The following is a 21,685-nucleotide window of genomic DNA, read 5'->3' as shown; positions in this document are numbered from 1 at the left end:
TTCTCTGTACCCATAGGGAGTGAGAGGTCAAAACAGATAGACCTGTTTTTTCCTATTACATTTTCTATGGCTCTTTACTGAAACTTGACTGATACAACCCCAGCCCCATCTGCTTCTCTGATGCAATGCTATGTTGCTGGACTCATTTGTGCCAAAACCCTACCAGCTACTTAAAAGCCCTGCCCAATAAGCTTCCCAGAGGCTGGTTAAAGCTCCTTTTCTTGCCAAACTGTTTTTTACTTGCCCCCTTCCCGTCATCCAGATATAGAGAAGAACACTCTTCTCATGGCAGCATCCTTCTCACACCTGTCTTCACAAGCCAAAGGGCCAACACATGACTAATGGTTTCCCCTCGCTATTGGCCTTCTGGGAGGACAATACTGAAAATGTGACCAACAGCCTGAATAATGTTCTAAATACAATTGTCCAACAAGTGACTTGCTGCATTTTCTTTGCCAAGCTTAACTGTAGGTGGGCATGGTGGCCAACGTTATGCCCGCAGGAGCTTGGAGCATCCCATGAAATAGTGAATTGTCAATTTAGGCAATCCTGATACATCCCTTGTCTGTTTGAAACAAATGAAAATGAAACCTTCATTAAAATAATATTCAAGTTTAAATATAAATCAGCGTATGACCAACGTTCCCTGATTGCTCTTTAAGTGATCTTTCCGGTTTAAACTCATAGACAATTCATGAATATGATGATAATTGCCAGTGGGGGTAGACGTAAAGGCTGGTGAAAGCCCGCCAGCTCAGGTTAATGCCCGAGTGAAGCGAGTGCTATTACTGTGAAAGGTAATTCTTTACCGGCCTGTACTGCCCGGGCCACTGGCCATTATCGTCGTTGGCATCCACAAGTAAGAAACGTGAATGTAAATGATTTGATAAAAACTTAATGACATTTCCTTTCATCAGAGTGTGCTTGCGGATGAGCTTTCCTCCATTAAAGGAAATGTAACACAAGCAAAGATGGCCACCAAGGAAACAAGGAAGAGACAGTCAGGCAGTGACCCCTTCTCTCTTTACAGGATTTGCATTTGGGGGAAGAGGAGACTGGAGGTGAGGGAAGGCTTTTCAAAATTGTTTTGGGGGGCTAGGGGGATCTGGCAATCCAGGGGTAAGGGAGAGCTGACAAGAGTAGCATGAAAACACTTTGGCGGCCCTCTAGGTTTTGTCGGCATGTACATGTTATAAAAGTGAACAATGCCTGTGTTCCGAGCAACCTGATTGGCTGCGACGGCCACCCTTTGTGCTTATTTGTATAAAACAGTGAACTCACATTAGTCATCATCAAAATACTTCTCAATGTTTCCATTGAGCATATAATAAAATAGGGTCAATTTATGTGCCTGATTCCTGCAGGTGGTGGCTGGAACAAACTACTACATTGAATTTACGATCAGAGAAACCGATTGTGCCAAGGATAAAGTTCCAGCGTTAAACCCAGATTGCAAAATGCACCAAGTAAGTTGTTTCTACATTGATTGTTTATACTCTAGTTATATATATATATTTTTTGAATGATATATTGCAATGTTTAATGACATTTGATATATTCTAAAATTATACACACTTAGACATTGTCAACTCTTTGACATCAGAGCACCGTACATATAACCCTTGTAGTAGGCCAAACTAGGATTGATTTCTTTTTTTCCTTCACTTGGTAGCAACTTCACTGTCACACTTGGTATCTGAAGTCCTGGAATTTATCATGTTTTCAGCACTGCTTGGAAACCCTATACTTTCTTCAATTTCGGCTAAAATTGAAACATACATATTAAAATTCGACGCATTACTTAAAAAATGATTTTAAGCGAACACATGAAAACCCTTTTTAGGAAGAGAAAGCATTTCTCATGTCGCTCGATCAAATATTCGGAAGGCGATTTCAATCCCAAACATGAAAATTAAAAGTTGCCAAACTTACTGCCACCTTGGCCTTTCAAGCCAGACATTAACTTTCTATTCACCTCTGAAAATCCCTGTGGCCTGAACCGAAGAGTTGATGATTGTGCATGCATTTCAAGTTTTGTAATTATTTTAGCTTTTTCAAGTGCATCGCCTGCTAGTTTCACTTAAAGGATTATAACATGTCGTTTAATATTTTAAAATTAATTGTACTAGGCGCTTTTCGGTTTTTCACACGTTCCCCAAGTGGTGTCTCTGAGAATCAAACATTAACAATACAGTGTGTCAGCAAAGAGCATTTGTTTGGATAAGCACTTTGATACTAAATGTATTCTAAAAATCACAAATATTGAGAAATATATCAGAAATATTAGGGCCCGGCTTCAGAGCGCGATGCATAAGGAGAGAAGGGTGGGTGTGTGATCCTATGGTATTGGGCTTGCAGTGTCCAGATTCCAGAATCCTTATAATTTCCCCATCTGGCGGGATATGGGGATGTTATGAAAGCTTTGCGCTCGCCCTCTTCCGGGTGCAGCTGGTTAGACATCTCCGTAGTTGCTCCGGGCTAACCTCACGGGGGTGGCACGCAGCCTCAGCTCGATGGCGACCTGTTCCCGTTCGCCACCGTATACAACCTCGCAGGTGTCCTGTCCATTGTAGGTTCCGTCCATTTTGTAAATGGCCAGTGAGGCATTGCCCTGCTTCAGCTCTTCCGGGAACAGGGACACCCTGCTTCTCCAGGCCTTCTCGAAGTCACAGAACCGGATCAACCTCTTGTTGTTGCGCCTCCAGTACACATCCACCAATTCCATGCGTATGGGCTGGGGGTACACGGTGAAAATACAGCTCAACAAGACGTCCCTGGTCCCTCCCTGGACAGGCATTCACCAGGAATGGGCTCTTTGAGGTGACCCACAGCCAGGCAGCCGAGTGAGGAAAGCGGTGTGACAGGATAAGGAGCCACAGAGCCACGCGCCTATCCACATGTAGCCCCATTCCCCGCCGCCGTTGGTTGCGTGGCCTTATCTCGTGTCGGCGCCATTTGCCAAATCTTAACCAATGTTATTCTACGCTCAAGTAATCACAACAGGTTATATTCTATATATATTTTTTTAATTTTTCACTTTCAAATTCCCAAAAATAATATGGTGAATGCTGAGCATTCTACAGGCCAGGACGCATGCCTGTACCGCTCTTGCAGAGCCTTTGACAGTCAATATATTGGTCGGTTGTTTTAATACACTTTTTTGTAAAACCTGAAGCAAAGGTAAGTGTATTGCTTGGTATCGAATCAGATAGTATGAGGCTTGATTAGAAGCAAAATGCAGACACTGAAATGTGCCGTGCTTTTCCAGCACACACACAAAGATTCATGACATGACATGGGGTTTTTCTGCTGGGACAGTTGGCTCTGGTTTAGGCCTACACAGCCGCTTCGGAGGACATGGCAATGCCACCCACCCAATTACGCAATATGGCCATGCAAAATGCACGTGTACAGGAAAAAAAGGATTGCCCCTGCATTCCTCCGCTTCTTGATCAGGGTGTGCAGACGAGGGTTGTACCAAAAAGCATATTCAATATGCGGCCGAATACTGGAGCGGCCTCAGGACATTAGTTTGCAATTTCCAATGCCAGCCACGATTTAACCCATCCCTTTCCCTTTTGCAGAGGTTTGAGTAAAATAATAAAATGTTGCAGGGAAAATAGAAACCAACGGGACAGAACTCCCCTGCATGTCTTTGAAATGACCTTTGGTTTTAGGAGGCACAATCAGCAAATTGCATGAATGCAGTCGGCATCAAAATGTGCATGCATGAATTTGTGACGTGAAACATATCAAGGACATAAAAGTCAAATTCTCATATCATATGTTTTTATTTTTTTTATTTTTTATAGCGCAACCCTCACCCAAAGGTCTCAGGGCACTCACATGGACAAAAGACAACAGAGAAACAAATAGCTAGAGAGGGGTTAGGAAGTCACTTTGAAATAAGGGGACTAGGAGAGTCCTTAAGAGTAGCAGGTAGTTAGGAGCATATATTTAACTTTTATATATAGTTCAAAGTTAATACAATTGATAGATTTAAGGATAGACAGAACATGGGGAGGGAGGGGCAGATATGTTGGCTCTGGGAAGCATCATCTCTTCATGTGACATATCAATGTGGCCAGGATGTGCCGCTCTTGCACACATGTCGTTTGTATGCACAGGCTTTGTTATCCGAGCATGTGGATGTGTTTATATGTGAGTGGAATCCAGGAGACACTCCCATGTGAGCCCCTCTCCCTCGACTCACCCGTTTAGCATAAAAAGCATGTAATCCCTTATCATTTTAATCATTGGTTTATCACATTTCCACCTGGACTCAATCCTTAAATGATAGCTTTTTTTATAGCCTTTATGAAATTATTTACCTATTCATTCGACATTTCCAGGCAACCTCACTCATTCTGAAATGACAAAGGCCCGGGTCTCTAGGAGGTTATGTTGCCCAAAGTGCCGCCCAAAAGCATTGCAGCATGGTGCGGTAATTCCATTTTACGTCATGTTACGATGAGTGCTCCCAGTTCCTTCTATTTTTTGGGAAAAAATAAAATACCACAGGTCTCCTTCTCCTGAAGGTCCTAAATGCACAGAAGGGTCTACCAATGTACGTGCTTACGTGCACTGCACGGCTCGCCATGCAATTTGATATAATTTCAGATAAGAATATAGAAGTAACACATAAATCCAGGGGTGACCATAGCAACCTTCACTGAAAGGAACTGTCAATTCTGACAGTAAATCTACCATTACTGCCACTTGGTCCGGCATATTTGCCGCCAGAATAAAAATGGTGGTGTTAGTTCCCATTCATTTGGAGTGCATAAGACTCCATTGGGGATTTTGGTGGAATTACTACAGCAGTAATTCTGCTAATGGTAATTCCACTGATTTTGACGATTTTTGGTGGAAAGTGGGAGGAGTTACTACGAGCATGAGGCTGGAGGTAAATCTCGCACCCAGGGCCAAACCGGTAGTATGGCGGAGCAGGAAAAGTGGTGGTAATTCCGTTAGCTCCACTTTTCTCCTGCACCGCCATACTCGTAATGAGCCCCATGTCTCTCGCCAAGTACAGATGGGTGGAGGCATTGAACATGAATCCTATAGGAAGTCCATCAGTTACAAACATGAAAACCACAGGCCTGCATGAATTCATGTAATTTTTCGCAGGTGGGAATAATGTTGTTCCGTGCCCCTACTCCACCTCAAAAAATTATGAAACTCACCCAAAGTGTTAAAACAGGTTCAAAACCATGTACATTACTTATACACTTGGGTTTTACTCCTGGATTAGTGCTCTGGGGAAAAGGACCCTTTATATGTGTAAATATGAAAAATGACAGCGGGTATTCCAACCAGGAGCAACGCTGTGTGGATGTGTTGCTGATTCTGCTGTCTGCCTTCTTTATGGCCAAACCTAAAGCTCGCTGTGCATATTGATGTTTGTGAATTTCATAGTAAGATTCATGTTGTATTTGTCAACAGCTTTCAGGTACCTGCAAGGCTGAAGTGCACACTTCTCTCAAGGGCGAAATTGCGGAAATTAAGCAAGACTGCCAGCTCCAAGGTAAGATGCACTCTCAGATGTGCAAATGCAGGAGTCTCTCTGATGATCTATTTCTACTGAAACTGGCGAATCATATTGATAATTCTAGAAATGTATTTCTGTTCGCTCTAGGCTTAGGTATTCAGGGATGCGGTGATGCACGTGCTCCAAATACAACCAAATCAGCACTTGACTAGAGTTGGAACTTTTAATGTTGCTTCATAAAACATTGAGTGGAATTAAACTAGATCTTTTCAAAATCCTAGTGCTTGAATTCATGGATGCTCAATTAGGAGGAGCCGGGCACCAATGGAATGGAGCGGCTTTTTCTGGGTGCCATTGTCAAATGCAAATGTACTTATATATATAAGTGCTGCACCTGTGGACTTGGGCATAGCATGTTCACACTTCCTAGATATTTCGGGCTGCAACTCCAATGATCCCCTCGCAGTTGACTCTGGTGATGGGAGTTGCAGTTCAAAACATCTGGATTGCTAAAGGCTGAACACCCCATGCCAAATTTCACCATAAAACAAAGTGCAACCAAATCTGCTGCAACCAGAAAATGTATAGAAAAATGTGCATTTTTCATTTGTTAAGAAAAACGATTGATCCCAGCTGACTGTCTCATTCATTGGCGACACTTTATTGAAACAAAGTTCTGAATATCATGAGGGTCCAATGAAGGAAACCAATATGACTCCAACCCCCTTTTCCCACCCTCGCACACCAATTCGACTCACTTCAAAAGCATGAGGTATTTTCTGTCCGCTACATGAAAAGAAGAAGAAAAATACACCACAGTTTGGAACTGTTTCCTTCCTAAAAATGGCTTCCAAACACTTTCATTCTACTTGACTTGAGGCTCATCTGACTTTCGAAAAAGGATGTTAGGAGTCGGCATATTGCGGATCTTTATTCTATTTCAGTGAACTGCTGTAGAAGGCAACACTATTTATTGTACAAAGACTGTGGTAGAGATCCACTCAGTCAGTCTTAACCATTAATTACACGTTTTAGTTTCCACACAGTGAACGTTTATTGAGCAACTCTCAAGTATAATACAACCTGCCAACGTGCCATTGGGAACGTAAATAGAGTAAGGACTCAATTCACCTACTTAATTTTAAGTTGGTTCAATTGATCACCAAAATGATACATTTTTTGTTGCCTTTTCTTAAAATTGGGGTTTGCCATATCTTTCCTCCTTCTGACCCCCCAACTTGTCCTGCCTCTGCACTGCATATTCTCTGCCCCACCCCTGCATCCCTGCCTATATATATGCATTCAGCACAGTCTCAGTATGTGACCAGGAGTCAGGGACACACCCGGCCACATGCACACAATAGCCAGGTAACATTTGTCCACTGAAGTTGTTGTGGGTCCACAGTTATTAGCGATTCGGTCACTGAGCATTTGAGAGTCACTCTTCATCCTGATATCCATCTATCTTTGAGTAAACTGCTTTCCTGATGTCTGGTGTTCCATCTTCCTTACCCCTTTCCATTGACTGGCTGTGGGCCCCACTGGGGCTTTAGGCGACTTTATGAACTCTAGGTCCACCCGGCCTTAGACACTCCCCCCATGTTGAGTCATCTGTTGTGCCGAGGACCACTGGTATGGCGGGTCAATTGGTTGAGTTGGCTACTTTCTGGAGTATGGTAGGTTTGTTTAGTATGACATTGGGTTTCTCTGGGCTGGCTGGTATTTTTATTTTTTTCAGCTATCTCACATTCTGTTGTAGTCTGTGTCCTGATAGGCCACCCTGGACTTCTTTCTGTACATTCTTCACCATGGTTCTTTGTCACTCCATCATATGCCTTTTTTCCTGTGCTTTCTGTTCCCTTTTTCATGCTTTTAGTTGTGTTTTTTGCTTTCTCTATATTTTCTTCTGGTGCTGTTATGGAATTTGAGCGCTCTTTAAAAACAATAAAGAAACAATAAACAAAAAAAGATGCATACCGGGAAGAACTTGAAGACAGTACTGACCCCTCATATGCTGATCTTGACAATAAATGCAATGGTTTAACTTCAATTATGTTTACCTCTTCCATTAGACTCTCCAAACCAATAGCAGACATGTACTCCTCATGTCACAGACTGTTGTGCAATCCTCTTGCATACCTTCCAAGCTCTGGACAGTCCTTCTCATGTCCACCTCGTCAACAGTTAAATGTGGAGAAATGTCACTGGAACCACAGTCGCTCCCAGGAGTTGGACAGACTTCAATGTATACAATAGATTGTAGAGCAAGGGCTTTCCATCATGCTTCACACCTTCTTTCCCACTTGCTCTAGAATACTCAGGAGATCATGCCAGATTCCACATTCTAGATGCCACAAAGAGAAATGTCAGAAACATGCTGTGAAATTAACACAAACATAACACGTGTCAACACTAGCGTACGTGGGTGTTACCTAAAGAATACTGACCATCACGTGTTAACATCTGTGATACAATTGCTAGCCTTGTCTCAAAGGATATTATTTTACATAAACATGTATTACTACTGTGTTTTTACTCACGAATAGTATTCTGTATTTATTAATACCCAGGGAAAATGTGCTTGAGGAGTTGTGAGCAACTCTTGACTGATGCCTTGTCAGTTGTTTGTCTCAGTGTTGCTGAAGTTATCATCATCTGATGACCTCAGCATGTAAAACCGATCCTTCTCATAAATGTACAGAGGAACTAAGCGGTGCTAGTTAACATTTCTTCAACCTGGTAGTGAGAGTGGGGTCCACCTATTGAGAGGACAATCCTTAGCACATATAGTGCATATTAACTGACACTCAATCTCAGACACATGCAATCTACCAGACTCATATATTTTTCTAAAGGAGAATGGTTACCCCTCGTTGAGTTGAAAGAGTAAAGGAATTACACCATCTAAATGTTATTGCTGTTTGCTATTACTAATACGTACAGCTCAATAGAGAGTGAAGACCACAGGATCTCATGTCACTTATTTATTTTAGAAAAACACATTATACGATGTACACAGAAGGCCGTATGAATCGGCTAAACCCGAACCATGCAAAATGGACAATCATTCAAAACAATTAATTATTACACTTCAAATGGACAATCATTCAAAAAACAATGAATTATTACACTTCACTGCATACAACAAATTACGCAAAGGTTTGTGACTGGGGGTGAGTATACTGTGATATACAAGATGTTTCTAGACACCAATAGCATACCGCTAAAATGGCAACCACTAGTAAATGCAAAATTATACTGTGATCCTAATTTCACATCAAATTTCTCATGCTGCACATAGAGCTTGTGCAAGTGCAGTTGTAAAATACTGTGCTATTTATTCAGTGTCTAGTTTCACTTTAGGAGGAGAAAATAAGAAAACCCTGATATTCAGCTTTCTTTCTCAAGTCGTCAACATGTGTTTTGGCTCTTTTTTGCGTGATACACTGTACCCTCGTGTTCACGATGTAGATATTATGGAGCCATCTTCAGGACATATAACTCTTTCTAATACAGGACAAATCAGATGACCACCTCACTGTTCACATGACCTACAATATAAAATGTACTATTGGTTTTACATCATGGTTGGACATCTCTCTTATACATATTATTAATGGTCTATTATGGCAAATTAAAAATGGTGTAATACCTTCCATTAAGGTAGGTAACATGGGAAGTTCATAGGGCTGTTATTTCCAGTCAGAGTACTTGATTAGCCCAATTTCTTCTTGAAGGAGTGATAGCTTCCTTCTACACAGGGACAAACACAAACTAAATTGTTGTTGTTTCTCCTGCATTCTAAATAAAAAATCATAGTATACACATGTGCGTTATGCCAATTCTTACTTTTGCCTACCCAGAGTCTTTGCTTGTTTTCCTGGAAGGCTTGGTGTGCAGTACTGAGACGCGTTCTTAGGTACAGCACATTAACAGGATTGGATCTATAATGGAAACAACACCAATCCACACATTCTTGCATTGTGCTTTGAAAGGTATTTTGATACAAAAGTGTTTATTTTTTGGTTTGCTTGATACATCACTCAAGTGAGGGTTTCTGAAGAGTCTATATTCTCTCAGGCAAGTCTGTCATAAATCATTTGCAATATCTGGGGCCTCGTTGGGAAACTGATTGTGTCAGAGCAGATGGAAAATAGTCTTCCTCAGCTATACAGGACGGACTAGAAGGGGCATTTTCAACCTTATCTATATGTACCTAATGAGCGCACAACAGGGGATGGGTCCACCATCAAAACCAGGGCTGTGTTACTTCTATACGAAGGCTTACCTAATGCAGTATTCAATAGCTGCGCACAGACACTCGTCTGGTTGTCTGGGATGCGGCAGAAACAGTCCGCGGCAGTAAAAGCCAACACATCTTCCTGGTTGGGTTGTTAAGGAGACGGCAACCAAGCCTCATTATGGAAACGAGGTTTGGGAGTTATGGCGGGGGCCATATTAAATAATTTGTTTATCAATGTTGCTATGGCGTTCTAACGCGGTTAGAAATTAAGATGATGTGCTACATCTTACAGACACTCATCTATTAGTGTATTAGTGTAACGGCAATCAGGATTTGCTAACATAAAAGACTGGCGCATCATCTTGGTAGTGTGGTTATTGGAGATGCAGTAGCCGGGCCCCATCATGGAGACGAGGATTGAAACAGATGGCAGATGCCATCTTGGATATTCAGTTTACATGTTTTGCTATAGAGACTAGTACAGCAGCATGCAATGTGTCGAGAGCCCATTATGTCATAATATTGGGCCTGATTGTATTTTCCTGAGCCAAGGATTTGTGGAACAGATTACCGAGATGTCAAAAAATGTTGAAAAACTAGATCACTCACTTAATGCATGCATATTGAGGCAAATCAGGAGGACAACTTTTTTTAAGGAAAGAATTACCGGGGGCACCTCGAAATTCTATTGCCATTGTCAGGTGTTTATTTATAAATAGATCATAAAAAATTGATGCTCGGTTGCATTCACACTCAAAAATAGGCACTCAAAAATAGGGTTGATTTACGCCTGCCATGAGTATGCATATATCATGACCCAGACTATACCGTGGTTGGTAGCAATTCCTATCTCATATGCATAAATAGACCCCATTCGATGGTGGTATTCAAACCATGATTGACTGTGTCCAACTTGAAAATCCCTTTTTGCTCAGCATTTCTGAGTGGGGCATCTCTATCTACACCTCTCAGTGAAGGCTCAATTATTTAAATAATGAACCATAGCAGATCAGTGGGTATGTGTTGATATTGGTTAAAATGGGCTGCCAGGGGTTTATCAGTAACTTTGTTCTTGAGACATGAGCAGTGTTCACATATCCGTTGTCTCACTTCCTGTTTTGTTTTTTCCAATATACAGTAACTCGTATAAGCACTTGATTCCATAGATTGCCCTATTGTTCACTATTGGCTGCAATAGCATCTTTGCTCTCCTGCTATATATCACATTGTTTAGGGTATGTTTTTTCAGTGGGTAGGCAGTTAGATGTATAGGCAGGTCTATATTGAGTAATTTCAGAACACCTGTCACCGCACTTTTAAAGACTCCCCACTTTCCAAAATAAACTTGTGCCCTTATATTTTTCTGTTCCAAACACCAAGATTTCACTGCTGCAGCCAACAATGCTTTCTACCACAACAATAACAAGTCATCATAGGGGACTCACATGGTGTGGGGCAGTGAGGACACTGTTGACATGATGGGGAGCGCTGGGGACATGAGGGCAGATACGTGGGCAGTGCAAACTTTAAAGGAAGAGGGCAACTGATGAATGGATGAGGGGTTGCAGCTAATGGAGATCAAATTGATGTGGAAACTTGGCATCTGATGTGTGAAAATATTCAGTGGGTGGTAGTCAGTTGGCAGTTTAAGAGTATACAGTGGTAATCAGTAGGCAACCGTAGAGTAGATCATGGTAGTCAGTGGGCAACCTAACAGTAGAAGGTGGTGGTCAGTTGGCAGCCTAAGAGTAGAAGGTGGTAGTCAGTGGGCAAGCTAACAGTAGATGGTGGTCCTCTGGACCTAACTGGAGTCGTATGTGTGCCGTTATGGATGAAGATGGGTAAAGGGGGCTGGTTAGTGAAGCTAAGCCCTGGGGGCTCCTCATCTGGAAGTTTGGGAACCAGAGACCATATGGGCATTGGTGTTGGGAGAATTTGGGTTCTTGGTGAGGATGGGGACTGGGGATTTAATCAAAGGGGGCGCTGGTGGGTGAGATAGTTAGCAAAGCACAACCACTGGTGGTTTCATTAAGATGTGGACACTGTGGGACTAAGGACGGTAAAGTGGAAATAGAGACCAGATGATGTGGACATTGGGCACTTTAAAGTCAGGCATTCGGGAACTGACAGAGGAAGGTCACTGAGACCCAAAAGGCAAACGTATGGACACTGAAGACCTGATCAAAGGAAGAACTATGGCAATGATTGGTTAAGAGCTGCACTAAGTAACTGACAATATGCAGACAATGGAATAGGCCCAAGTGCTATGTTATGATTGATAGTTGTGTATGATTTTGGGGCATTGTGGGTACTGCTCAAGAAGACACATTGGTGTATTTTGGAAACTGGTTACATAAGATATTCAGGAAGGCATGAGAAGGAAAAGTTGGAGGAGCTATGTGCAGAAATGGACCACATTTATCGTGAGACTCAACTGTATTCTATGGAGCACAGCACCAAAAGGAGAGAAGACCGGAGAAGAGGTGTTCGCTGCTCCAGGGGGTATGTCTGGAATGTACTCACTGTATGGTGAGCATGGGCATGTTGAAGCCATGCCCAAGAAAATGCATATGGCATGCCCTCCTAATTACTTCCTTGGCCCCCAACAACATGTGGGAGGAGATGTATGCTAGAAATCCGAATTTTCCAAGTTTGCAAAAGCTCCCTGAAAAGCGCGCCAAAGAAACTCAAATGTTTCTGTTTCTTCCTTTAGGTCATTTGGACCTAAACCCCAGGCTTGCACTTGTATGCAAAAGTGTTTAAGGACCAAGACTTAGCCGTGGTGAGACTTTTGAGCCTTCCGCAGTGTCATGGTGAGCCAAGGCATGTAGAAACCATGCCCAAGAAAACAAAGTGAGCAAAGCGCTTCTACTTACTCTCCCAAGCCCCAGAATGGCCACAAGCAACCAGGTTCTATGGATGGGAAAGCTGGAAGGAAATATGAACACATTTAACTGAGGGTGGGATTTCAACTGAGGCTTCCTTGGGAGCAGGAGCCCCAGTCAATCCTTCCTGGAGGTTGATGAGTCCTGCAAGAGGCTTTTAATGTGATGGTTATATTAGTGTGTGAGGCAGCCATCCTCTTAGGCTGAGGCTGGGCACTTATGGAGTTAATTTAAATAATCCTGCCTTTGACTAGCCCTCTCACCCAGGGCTGCAGTTACTGTGTCCAATTAATAGAGGGCATCATGCAAATGTTAGTTCAAAACAGAGGTGGATGGTCTAGTTAACAGATTACATTTCCACAAGTCTACCCTTCTAGTTTTTCTTTTGGCATATTTAGGGCGTTGCTACCTTGTGTCTTATGCCTGCTTTGAAGGGGCTTGAAAATGAGTAATTTAAATCAAAACATTATAAAGAAACCTCAACATAATATAAAATGACCTAATCAGCTAGTATAAAAGGAGACCGACATCATACCCTCCCCCTCTTCTCCCGAAAAGAGTGAATGTATACATACATTAGCACTAAGGTAGATTCTAGTTAAAGTATACTTAGCTTTGAGAAAACAACACATAGATCCCAGCAGAACAAGACATTACACAACATGTTTCTACAGCATAAAACTTGACATTGTGTAACATAGACTAATACACGAGCATAGAACACAGACCACATCCAAAGCCTGTGGGCCTTGTTCAGAGCTTCATTTCGCACACAGCTTCAAGTCTTAGCTCCCTGAATTAGTTTATTTTTGGTTCTCTTTCAGTACCACCAACTTTGCCTCCTCCAGTTTTACCGTGTCTTGGTTGTCCAATGCCTATCGATGCCAAGAGCCAAGAAATAACGCACCTTCTGCTTCATGCAATAAACAAGTTCAACTCAGAGAGCAACCATCCTTTCCTTTATAAGGTGGACGACATCGAAGAAGCCACACAGCAGGTTTGTGTTATCTTCTTGCATTCTGTTTCATTCTCGGTATGTGGACTGTACTTGTCTTGTTGATTTAAGAATGTATGCAATAAGCAACATTGTGGTGTATGCAAAGAGCAGAAGACCTACATGTGACACAGTGAACATTAAACCTCACTGTAATTACCTGCACAAACACAGACATTTTACATCCTTCATCCAAGGCTATCCATTCATGTGGAGCAGGAAAGGAGTGTGAATATGCAACTGAGCATTGAAATAAATTATATCTTGAAGAACTTTATGGGACAGTGACACAGGTCCTCATTACGTGGTAGAGGTAGCCATGGTGCTATTAGCACACTGGCTACCCCCTTACTGCATTCCGGGTCATGGATCCCGAAATAGGGACTTACTGGGTCATTCCAACCTTGGAGGACTCGCTAAGTCCCCATTCCGGGAACCATTCCCCATTCCCATTCAAGCCCCCATAGGGCTCAATGGGAATGGGGATGGAGCTAATAACGGTACCGAAATTTGCGGTACCGTTATTTGCTCTGAAGTCCCTTAACGGGTACCATCCATAACGCCTGGTAAAACCAGGCGTTGAGGAAGGGACCCGCTAAGGGATCTCGGAATAGGGTGGTAAGGGATTACCGGCACCGGTATCCAGTAATCCCTTACCACCTACCGCGTAATGAGGCCCATAGTCTTGTGATGATGCCTTGCAGTTTTTTGCTAGCTCACTCTTCTCCCGGAACTTTGCAAGCAGCCACAGCTAACACAGCAGAAATCTCAAGACTGCAGTGTGAAATTAATTGACTACTGTCTCCATGGCAATCTGTGTCTCTGGCTTTGTAATGGTGATTGTGTTTTCTTTGCTAAACTCAGACTTATGTTTCAACTAGCTGGGGTACATGGCGTTGCATGTGTCCAGATCGAGTGGTGTCTCATGTGCCGTGGAGGATGTTGCTCTTGTCCTCTTGTTGTCAAATCTTGCTTCAGTTTGCTCTGGCATCTCATTTGCCTTGGAGAAAGTTGCTCTTGTCCTCTGGTGAGCAAGTCGTGCTGCGATTTGTTGTGTTTCCAAAGCTCTAGATATTGATTTACGCTTTGCATCAGATGGAGCTTTTCCAAGTGATATTCGTTTTTTGTGCGGCATGTTTCAGCCTTCAGTCACTCAATGACTTCAGCACACTTTAGAAAATGTCCAAGAAAGATTGATTGTGCTCTCTTCTCCTGAATGAACTTAAGTAAACTGTAACCTTGCCATTTCCCATATTTGGAGTGGCATGATAAAAGAAAAAGTAAGATTTCTTTTTTTTTATTCCCTTTAAAAATGCTTTAATAAGCACTTTCGAACTGTATACAGTGGTAATACATTTCAAAGGAATAACCTACACATCGAACATTTTGCTTCAGACACTTTTCCAAATGTTGCCTCCTTCTAGTACTTACTGTAGTGAATCGAGGTGAGCATCAGTAAATGAGGGTGTCCACAGAGTGAATTTTTTGCATCCAAACATAGAGTACAATCTTTCCCCAGACAAATGAGGAATCCATGCAAAATTTGGTAGCAGTGGTTTCAACAGTGTGGATTTGTGTAGCCAGACAAACATACACACACACATCCAAAATTTGTTTTGCATATAAGATTTTTGCATCCAAACATAGACTATGATCTGGCCCCTACTGGAAGACTTTTCACTGAAGCACCAGCACCGTTACTAACGGTGCAGCTGCTTCAAGTCCTAAGGGACTCCACGGGAATGGGAACTTACCTTTCCTCCGCCGCCTGTAATATACTGGTAGTACTGGGATATCAGGCGGCAGAAATTGTAAGGCGAGTCTGCCAGTCACCCGCCGGTAGCACCAGCAGGTGACTGGCAGACTCGTTATGAGGGCCATATTGAAAGTTTAGGTCCTACTTCCATCTGGTCCTTGCATTTGGTCCTTGAAGCAATCATTAGAGTATATGAAAATATTGAAGACTCATGTCATCAAAATACTTCTTTACTCATGACTATCATGAATAAATTAATTTCTGTGAAGAGAAGCAATTGCTAAAGGTGGGCCAAAGATCCTCTGATGGAGGGCTTGACGTTCGATATAATAAACCCGGTTGCTCCTTTGGACGACTATCTGAGTGCATTACTACCTATTTATTCATCCAATCCAAGATTAAGTGCTTCTCCAAATTGGTTTTATTGTTCTAGAGGCTCCAAGAGCTTTCTTGAAAAGAAGTCAACAAAGATATCTTACTTTCCTCTGACTCTGATATAATATCTGCTGGTCAGAGAAGACAGAATAAAGGGAAAATAAACAGCTAACAAGAAAGACAAAAAAACAAATGGAAATAAAAATGAAATCTTTGACAAAATATCTCTGTTCACTGCCTGTTGACAAAGGAATAATAGATGTCAAAACACAAACGAGTAAAGAGGTGGAAGACATGGTAGGGGAATCCACAGCCACAACAAACCTCTAAAAAAAAAAACGAAAAAAAGTCCAACACAAACACTGCTCAATGGAAGATAACACAATGTCTAATTCCTCAGGAGAACAATGACTTGGTTGTTCTTGAGGACCATGAGTAGAACCATGGGACAATATCGTTAGGTCTCGACCTGACGAACATTGTGATATATTAACAGCTACCCAGTCTGTTGGCTCAGGAAATTTGGCTAAATCTGTTTTAGAGGAGAGGGTCATACCTTCAGACTCTATTTCCGCAACATTGTGTGAAGTGCAAGACCAACTCCATTACAATAGAGATTGCCAACGCTGACAGCTCAGGAAGTCTTCATTCTATTAAAGACAAGGAGGCGAGCATTATGCTTTATCTTTCTTTAATACTGCCACAACAGCTTTTCAACTTATACTTTTAAACATCTACATTTGTGCTTTTTTTTCTGACACAAAATAAAAAATAGCCAATCCGAAGTTTAAAAGTTTGAAACCAGAGTCTTACATCTCAAAAAACTCTCAAACTCCAACTCCCATGCACCTCCAGGAGTGCAGTAGTCCTGACCCTATCCCATGCTCCAATGCGGTGATAGGTCATCCTATAAGAACCCTACTGTCCCAGGTCCTTTCCTCTTTCTTTCTTGCCTTGGAAATCCTCTGAAACGAATCCAACTCTGTTATGAACTGTCAACAACCAACTTCCAACTTATAACCAAAACAGTGTTCTTGGAACCAAACAGCCCTGCTTCTCAGACGACATAGAGTACTTCACCGGTACAGTGATTGAGCTCATGCTGCTTTCTGATCATCTCCTAGAAAAAACAGAAACATATTCTTTTAAAGGGCGGGTGATTAGACAAAGTTGAACATGTGATATCAACATTATAACATCAACTTTTTAGTCTTTTTGGGTGGGATATAATGTTCGCCTCCTTGTCTTTAATAGAATGAAGACTTCCTGAGCTGTCAGCGTTGGCAATCTTTATTCTATGACAAGACATGAGGCTCACATTATGCTTCTTCAAAGCTAGCCACCACCCTATTTGCCAAATCTGACACTGGCTTGAAATAAAAAGTCTTAAAGGTAGACTCGGAGGACCAGTCGGCCGCTTTCATTATATCTTGGAGTGGCACTCCCGCTGCAAATGCTCTAGATGCCATCACCCCTCTAGCTGAATGCGCCCCAAACTGTGACAAGTCTATGCCTGCCCATTGCATTATTTCACGCACCCATCTCGCAATTGTCGCTGTTGCTACTGCATGAAAAGGTTTTCTACGCGCTATTAACAGCTGTGTTACGCCTCGCGGTCTCAGCAGTACTGTGGCTGTTTCATAATCTTTAATACATTGAGCTACACACAGTTTCTTATTTTCTGTAAAATAGGGGTATGAAATCACTTGAGTGTCTGTTTTTGTTCTTTTAGCTATGGAAAATGCTACTCCCTCTGGATAGAATATTTTCCTGTTTATCTCTAGCGCTTTCACATCGGAAACTCTTCGGCATGCTGTGAGACACAACAACATTGCCAGCTTGCCAGAGAGTTGCGATCGAGATAAATCTTTATTGTCTGGCCATACCAGAAACAGCTGAAAAACTTCCCTGACATCCCATAATGTCGTATACTTAGGTTCTGGGGGCTTTCTTAATTTCATTCCTCTCAAAAGACGCAAAACTGATGGATGTTCTCCTACAGCTTTACCATCTACCATGTCATGACCTGCAGAGATCGCGGACCACAGTACACCTATCGTCCTGAAGGCACTACCTTCTTGGAATTTTATTGCTAGGAAGTTCAATAATTGAACTACAGGGGCAGAAACGGGATCCAAACCATGATCTGTGCACCAGTAAGCCCAAATCTTCCATGCTGTGTTATAGCTCCTGACGGTGGAAGGCGCCCATGAATCTCTGATGCAGTCTGCAGCGAGTCGCGAAATGCCTGGCAATTCCCACTTTCTCCTGAAACCTTGCAAGCTATCAATCGCAGGGTGCCTGTCGATACTAGTGGATGAATTCTCCCGATTGGGTCTAGAAGAAGGTCCAGCTGCTGTGGAACTATCCTCGGAAAATCCGTAGAAAGTTCCATCGCTACTGGAAACCAAGGCTGCGATCTCCAGATGGGGAGGACTATTAATAGGTCTGCTCGCTCCCTGCGCACTTTCGCTAGTGCTCTCGAGATCATGAGAAACGGAGGGAAGGCATAATTCAGTGTTCCGTTCCATGGTTGGATCAAGGCGTCTGTGCCCGCTGCCCCCGAGTCTAATCTCCAACTGAAATAAGTCTGCATCTGCGCGTTCTGTCTGGACGCAAATAGATCTATATGAACGGGACCCCAGAGGTTCTGTAATCTGTTGAACACACTCGGGTGTAGTTTCCAATCGCTTCAATGTACAAGATATTGTGAATTCCAGTCCGCTCTCTCGTTGAGCGTCCCTGGCAGATACTCTGCTGTGACTGCTACTTGATTCTGAAGGCAGTAGTGCCAAAAGTATTTCACTAGTTCTGCTAGCATCCTCAATCTAGTTCCTCCCAGCTTGTTGATATAACGCACTGCTGAAATGTTGTCCATTTTGAGCAGAACGCAACATCGAACTTTGTCCTTCGTAAATGCTCGCACTGCAAAGGACCCTGCTAAGAGTTCGAGACAGTTTATGTGCATTTCTAGTTCCTGTTCTCTAAGTTCTCGCATCTGGCACCCCATCCCTGCTTGCGTCTGATTCTATGACAATGTCGGTGAGTCTCCGAAAATCGCACGGCCATTCAGGCCTCCATGTTGGCGAGCCACCAGTGGAGTTCTGAGATCGCTTCTGGGTCTAGGGTCACCAGCTGGTGATATCCTACCCCCTCTTGTAGGTGTCTTATCTTGAGCCTCTGTAGAGCTCGATAATGGAGCGGACCCAGAAAAATCGCTTGGATTGAAGCCGCTAAGTGGCCAACTACCCTTGCGAGATATTACTTTCTTTGCTATAACTGTTCTGAGCTCTTTCTTTATCGCCTTCACTTTGTGATGTGGTAGCTCTAGGGTTGCTTTGTTTGTGTCTATACTTAAACCCAGGAATTCTATGTTCTGCACTGGCACTAGCTGGGATTTGTCTAAATTTATTAGGAATCCTAGAGAGGTCAAGAGCGTGAATATCCATTGCACGTTCTTGCAAAGCGTGACTTTGTCTGTACCCATGACGAGAATGTTGTCTAGGTAAATGATTATGCAAATGCCTCGCTCTCTTATGGCTGCTGCTACGGGTTTCATCAGTTTGGTGAATGCCCAAGGCGCAGATGCTAGTCCGAACGGGAGACACGTGAAGTGCCATGTCTCCCCGTCCCACCGAAACCTCAGATATTTCCGAAACTCTTGAGCTATCGGAATCGTTAAATAAGCGTCTTTGAGGTCTAATCGCGCTAACCAGTCCCCCGTCCGGAGGAGATCCTGAAGTAGATGAATGCCCTCCATCTTGAAATGGTTGTAAACAACCGATTTGTTCAGCCTCTTCAGATTTATGACAGGGCATACTTTGTCCCCCCTGTGAAGAAGAAACAAATTGATGAGGAAGCCTGGCCCTCCTTGCGTAACTTTTTCTATAGCATTTTTGTCTGCTAATTGGAGAATTTCGCTGTTCAACAATCTCGCCTCTTTTCGAGGCATCTGAATAAAATGGGGTTCTGATCTCTGAACTGGGTTCCCTACAAATTCTAGCTGTAGTCCTGCTACTGCCTGCAGCACCCATGCATCACGCGATAATGCTTGCCATGCGCTTAGAAACTGGAGGGTTCTCCCTCCTACTCGTACTCTCATTGCACTCACCTCCTGAGGCATTTGGTTGCCGGTATGCACCTCTCCCTCTTCGTCCTCTGGGAAATCTGGACCTGGACGGGAAGAATGTGTCTTGTTGTTTTCCTTCCCAATATTGGGCACGCAGCCCCTGGGGTCTGCGTTGATAGTTAAACCGACCGGACGTATGATCCCTGTAACGTCCGGTCCCGGAAAAAACTCGAGTGGGGAATATCTTTTTGATTGAGCTTTGTGCTTGTTCAAGAGCTGAATAAGTTCCCACAAACTGTGCCATTTCTTTAGCGAATGCCTCGCCGAATAGTAGGCCTCTTGCTCCTTCACCTGCCTCGTACGACGCTAAGTCGCTCAGCTTACTGTCAATCTTAAGAAGAACACCTCTTCTTCTCTCGGCAATTCACGTTACCCAAGATGCAAACAGCTCTCTGAGCCCAACTGGCTAATACGGAAGCATCTACAGGAGTACCTGTGTCCTTCGCTTTCTCCGCGAGATTCATTATTTTTGCCAATGGTCCGGCTAGGTCGAGGAGCTTATCTTGGCACCCTCGCCAGGCTCGGTCCACGCCCTTACGTATGTCTTTCGCCGTCTTTGTAACAAAGGTGACCATTTTGGGGTCAAGTTCAGGAGTGTCAGCCAGTTTGCCTGGCAGTTCCGGTCTAGGCCATTCTGAACGCATCCGCAACCTTATTTCTCTATCCAGTGGCTTGCGTATACGTTGAGCCATGTAGGCTGCCACTCTGGGCGATGGGACCCACTCTGATGACTTAGGGTGTCTGATAGCCTCCAGGTGAAACATCTCGGTTGAACTCTCAGGTTCTTGAGGATCTATCGCCTCTTCGTAAAGGTGATCCTCTTCTACCTCATTACCCTCATCATCCGGCATGTAGCCTTCATCATTGTCCCCTGGATTACTCACCCCTGCGATACGGGGTCTGTCCTGGCTTCTTTTCTTCTCCAGGAAGGCTCTTTTAAGCCTGGCGACAGGGTCGCTATTCTCTTGGGGAGCAGAATCCTCCCTATCCAGATTGCTCGGGGGGGTCATAGAGTGTTTACTCTTGCAAGCCGCTTTCCTCCCCCTGGGTTCAACCCCATCTTCGGGGTGTCTGGCTGACAGCTCTTTATCTTGGCATTCTGCCTTTCTCTTTTTTGCAAGCAGAGCTTGCTGTTCGTTAAAAACAGCATCCAGTATATCCAGCCTTTGGGTAATAGGCTGTACTCCTTGAGAGACTGCTCTGGTCAAGGAATCTCCTAATACTTGCTTGAAGCTCTGTGACATGTCTGTGTCCTGTTGGTAAGGACTCTCTTCCCACTCCTCTTCTGACCATTCCGGTGAGGTAGAAGGAGTGGCACCGGGAATTTTGTAATGAGCCATAGTGTTTGCAAGGCTAACTGCTGTGCTGTCAGCAAGGGATTAATGTTAGTCACCTTTGACAAATCTGCCTTTCTCTCCTCAACTTGCCGGCTCTTTAGATATAAGAGGCAGTCTAGTATGAATCCCTTTTTGCTCCTGTGCAAAATGTGATTATACTTTTTTTTTTTTTTTTTTAAGACCGTGTCACTCCGCTTTTCTCCTCACTCGGCATACGCAACACAATGAAAACTTTCGCGCTGCCGGCGGAAGACCTGCCAAGGGATGACGGGAATTCAGCTCCTCCCGCTACCCTGGGTCCTCCCGCACGTCGTGTTCGACGGCGCGGAACTGAGGAGCGGGGCCGGGAGCCTGAGGCGATCGCGTTCGCTCGCGGTGCCGGCCCCACCTCCTCTTCACAGAAATATCTCACGGCGCCCGACGCGAACGCGTGAGAGAAAACGAAACAAACAAACTGAAGCACACTTTCGATAAA

At 43.5% G+C, this 21,685-nt stretch overlaps 1 protein-coding gene across 1 annotated transcript in view; it reads left to right on the top strand.

Moving 5' to 3' along the window:
• The window catches only part of LOC138493246 (T-kininogen 2-like), a 175,760-nt gene that overhangs the window by 120,854 nt on the left and 33,221 nt on the right, over window positions 1-21,685 (top strand). The window contains exons 8-10 of the mRNA XM_069620380.1: window positions 1,365-1,466; window positions 5,446-5,527; window positions 13,444-13,616. Of these exons, the coding sequence (XP_069476481.1) occupies window positions 1,365-1,466; window positions 5,446-5,527; window positions 13,444-13,616 (357 nt within the window). The remainder of the gene's footprint in view (window positions 1-1,364; window positions 1,467-5,445; window positions 5,528-13,443; window positions 13,617-21,685) is intronic.

Source organism: Ambystoma mexicanum, chromosome 10 (genome assembly GCF_040938575.1).
Source record: "Ambystoma mexicanum isolate Mex_15411 chromosome 10, UKY_AmexF1_1, whole genome shotgun sequence".
In the NCBI taxonomy this organism is placed as follows: Eukaryota; Metazoa; Chordata; class Amphibia; order Caudata; family Ambystomatidae; genus Ambystoma; species Ambystoma mexicanum.
The sequence above is the reverse complement of the archived record's forward strand: the minus strand, read 5'-3'. Positions and strand labels throughout refer to the sequence as shown.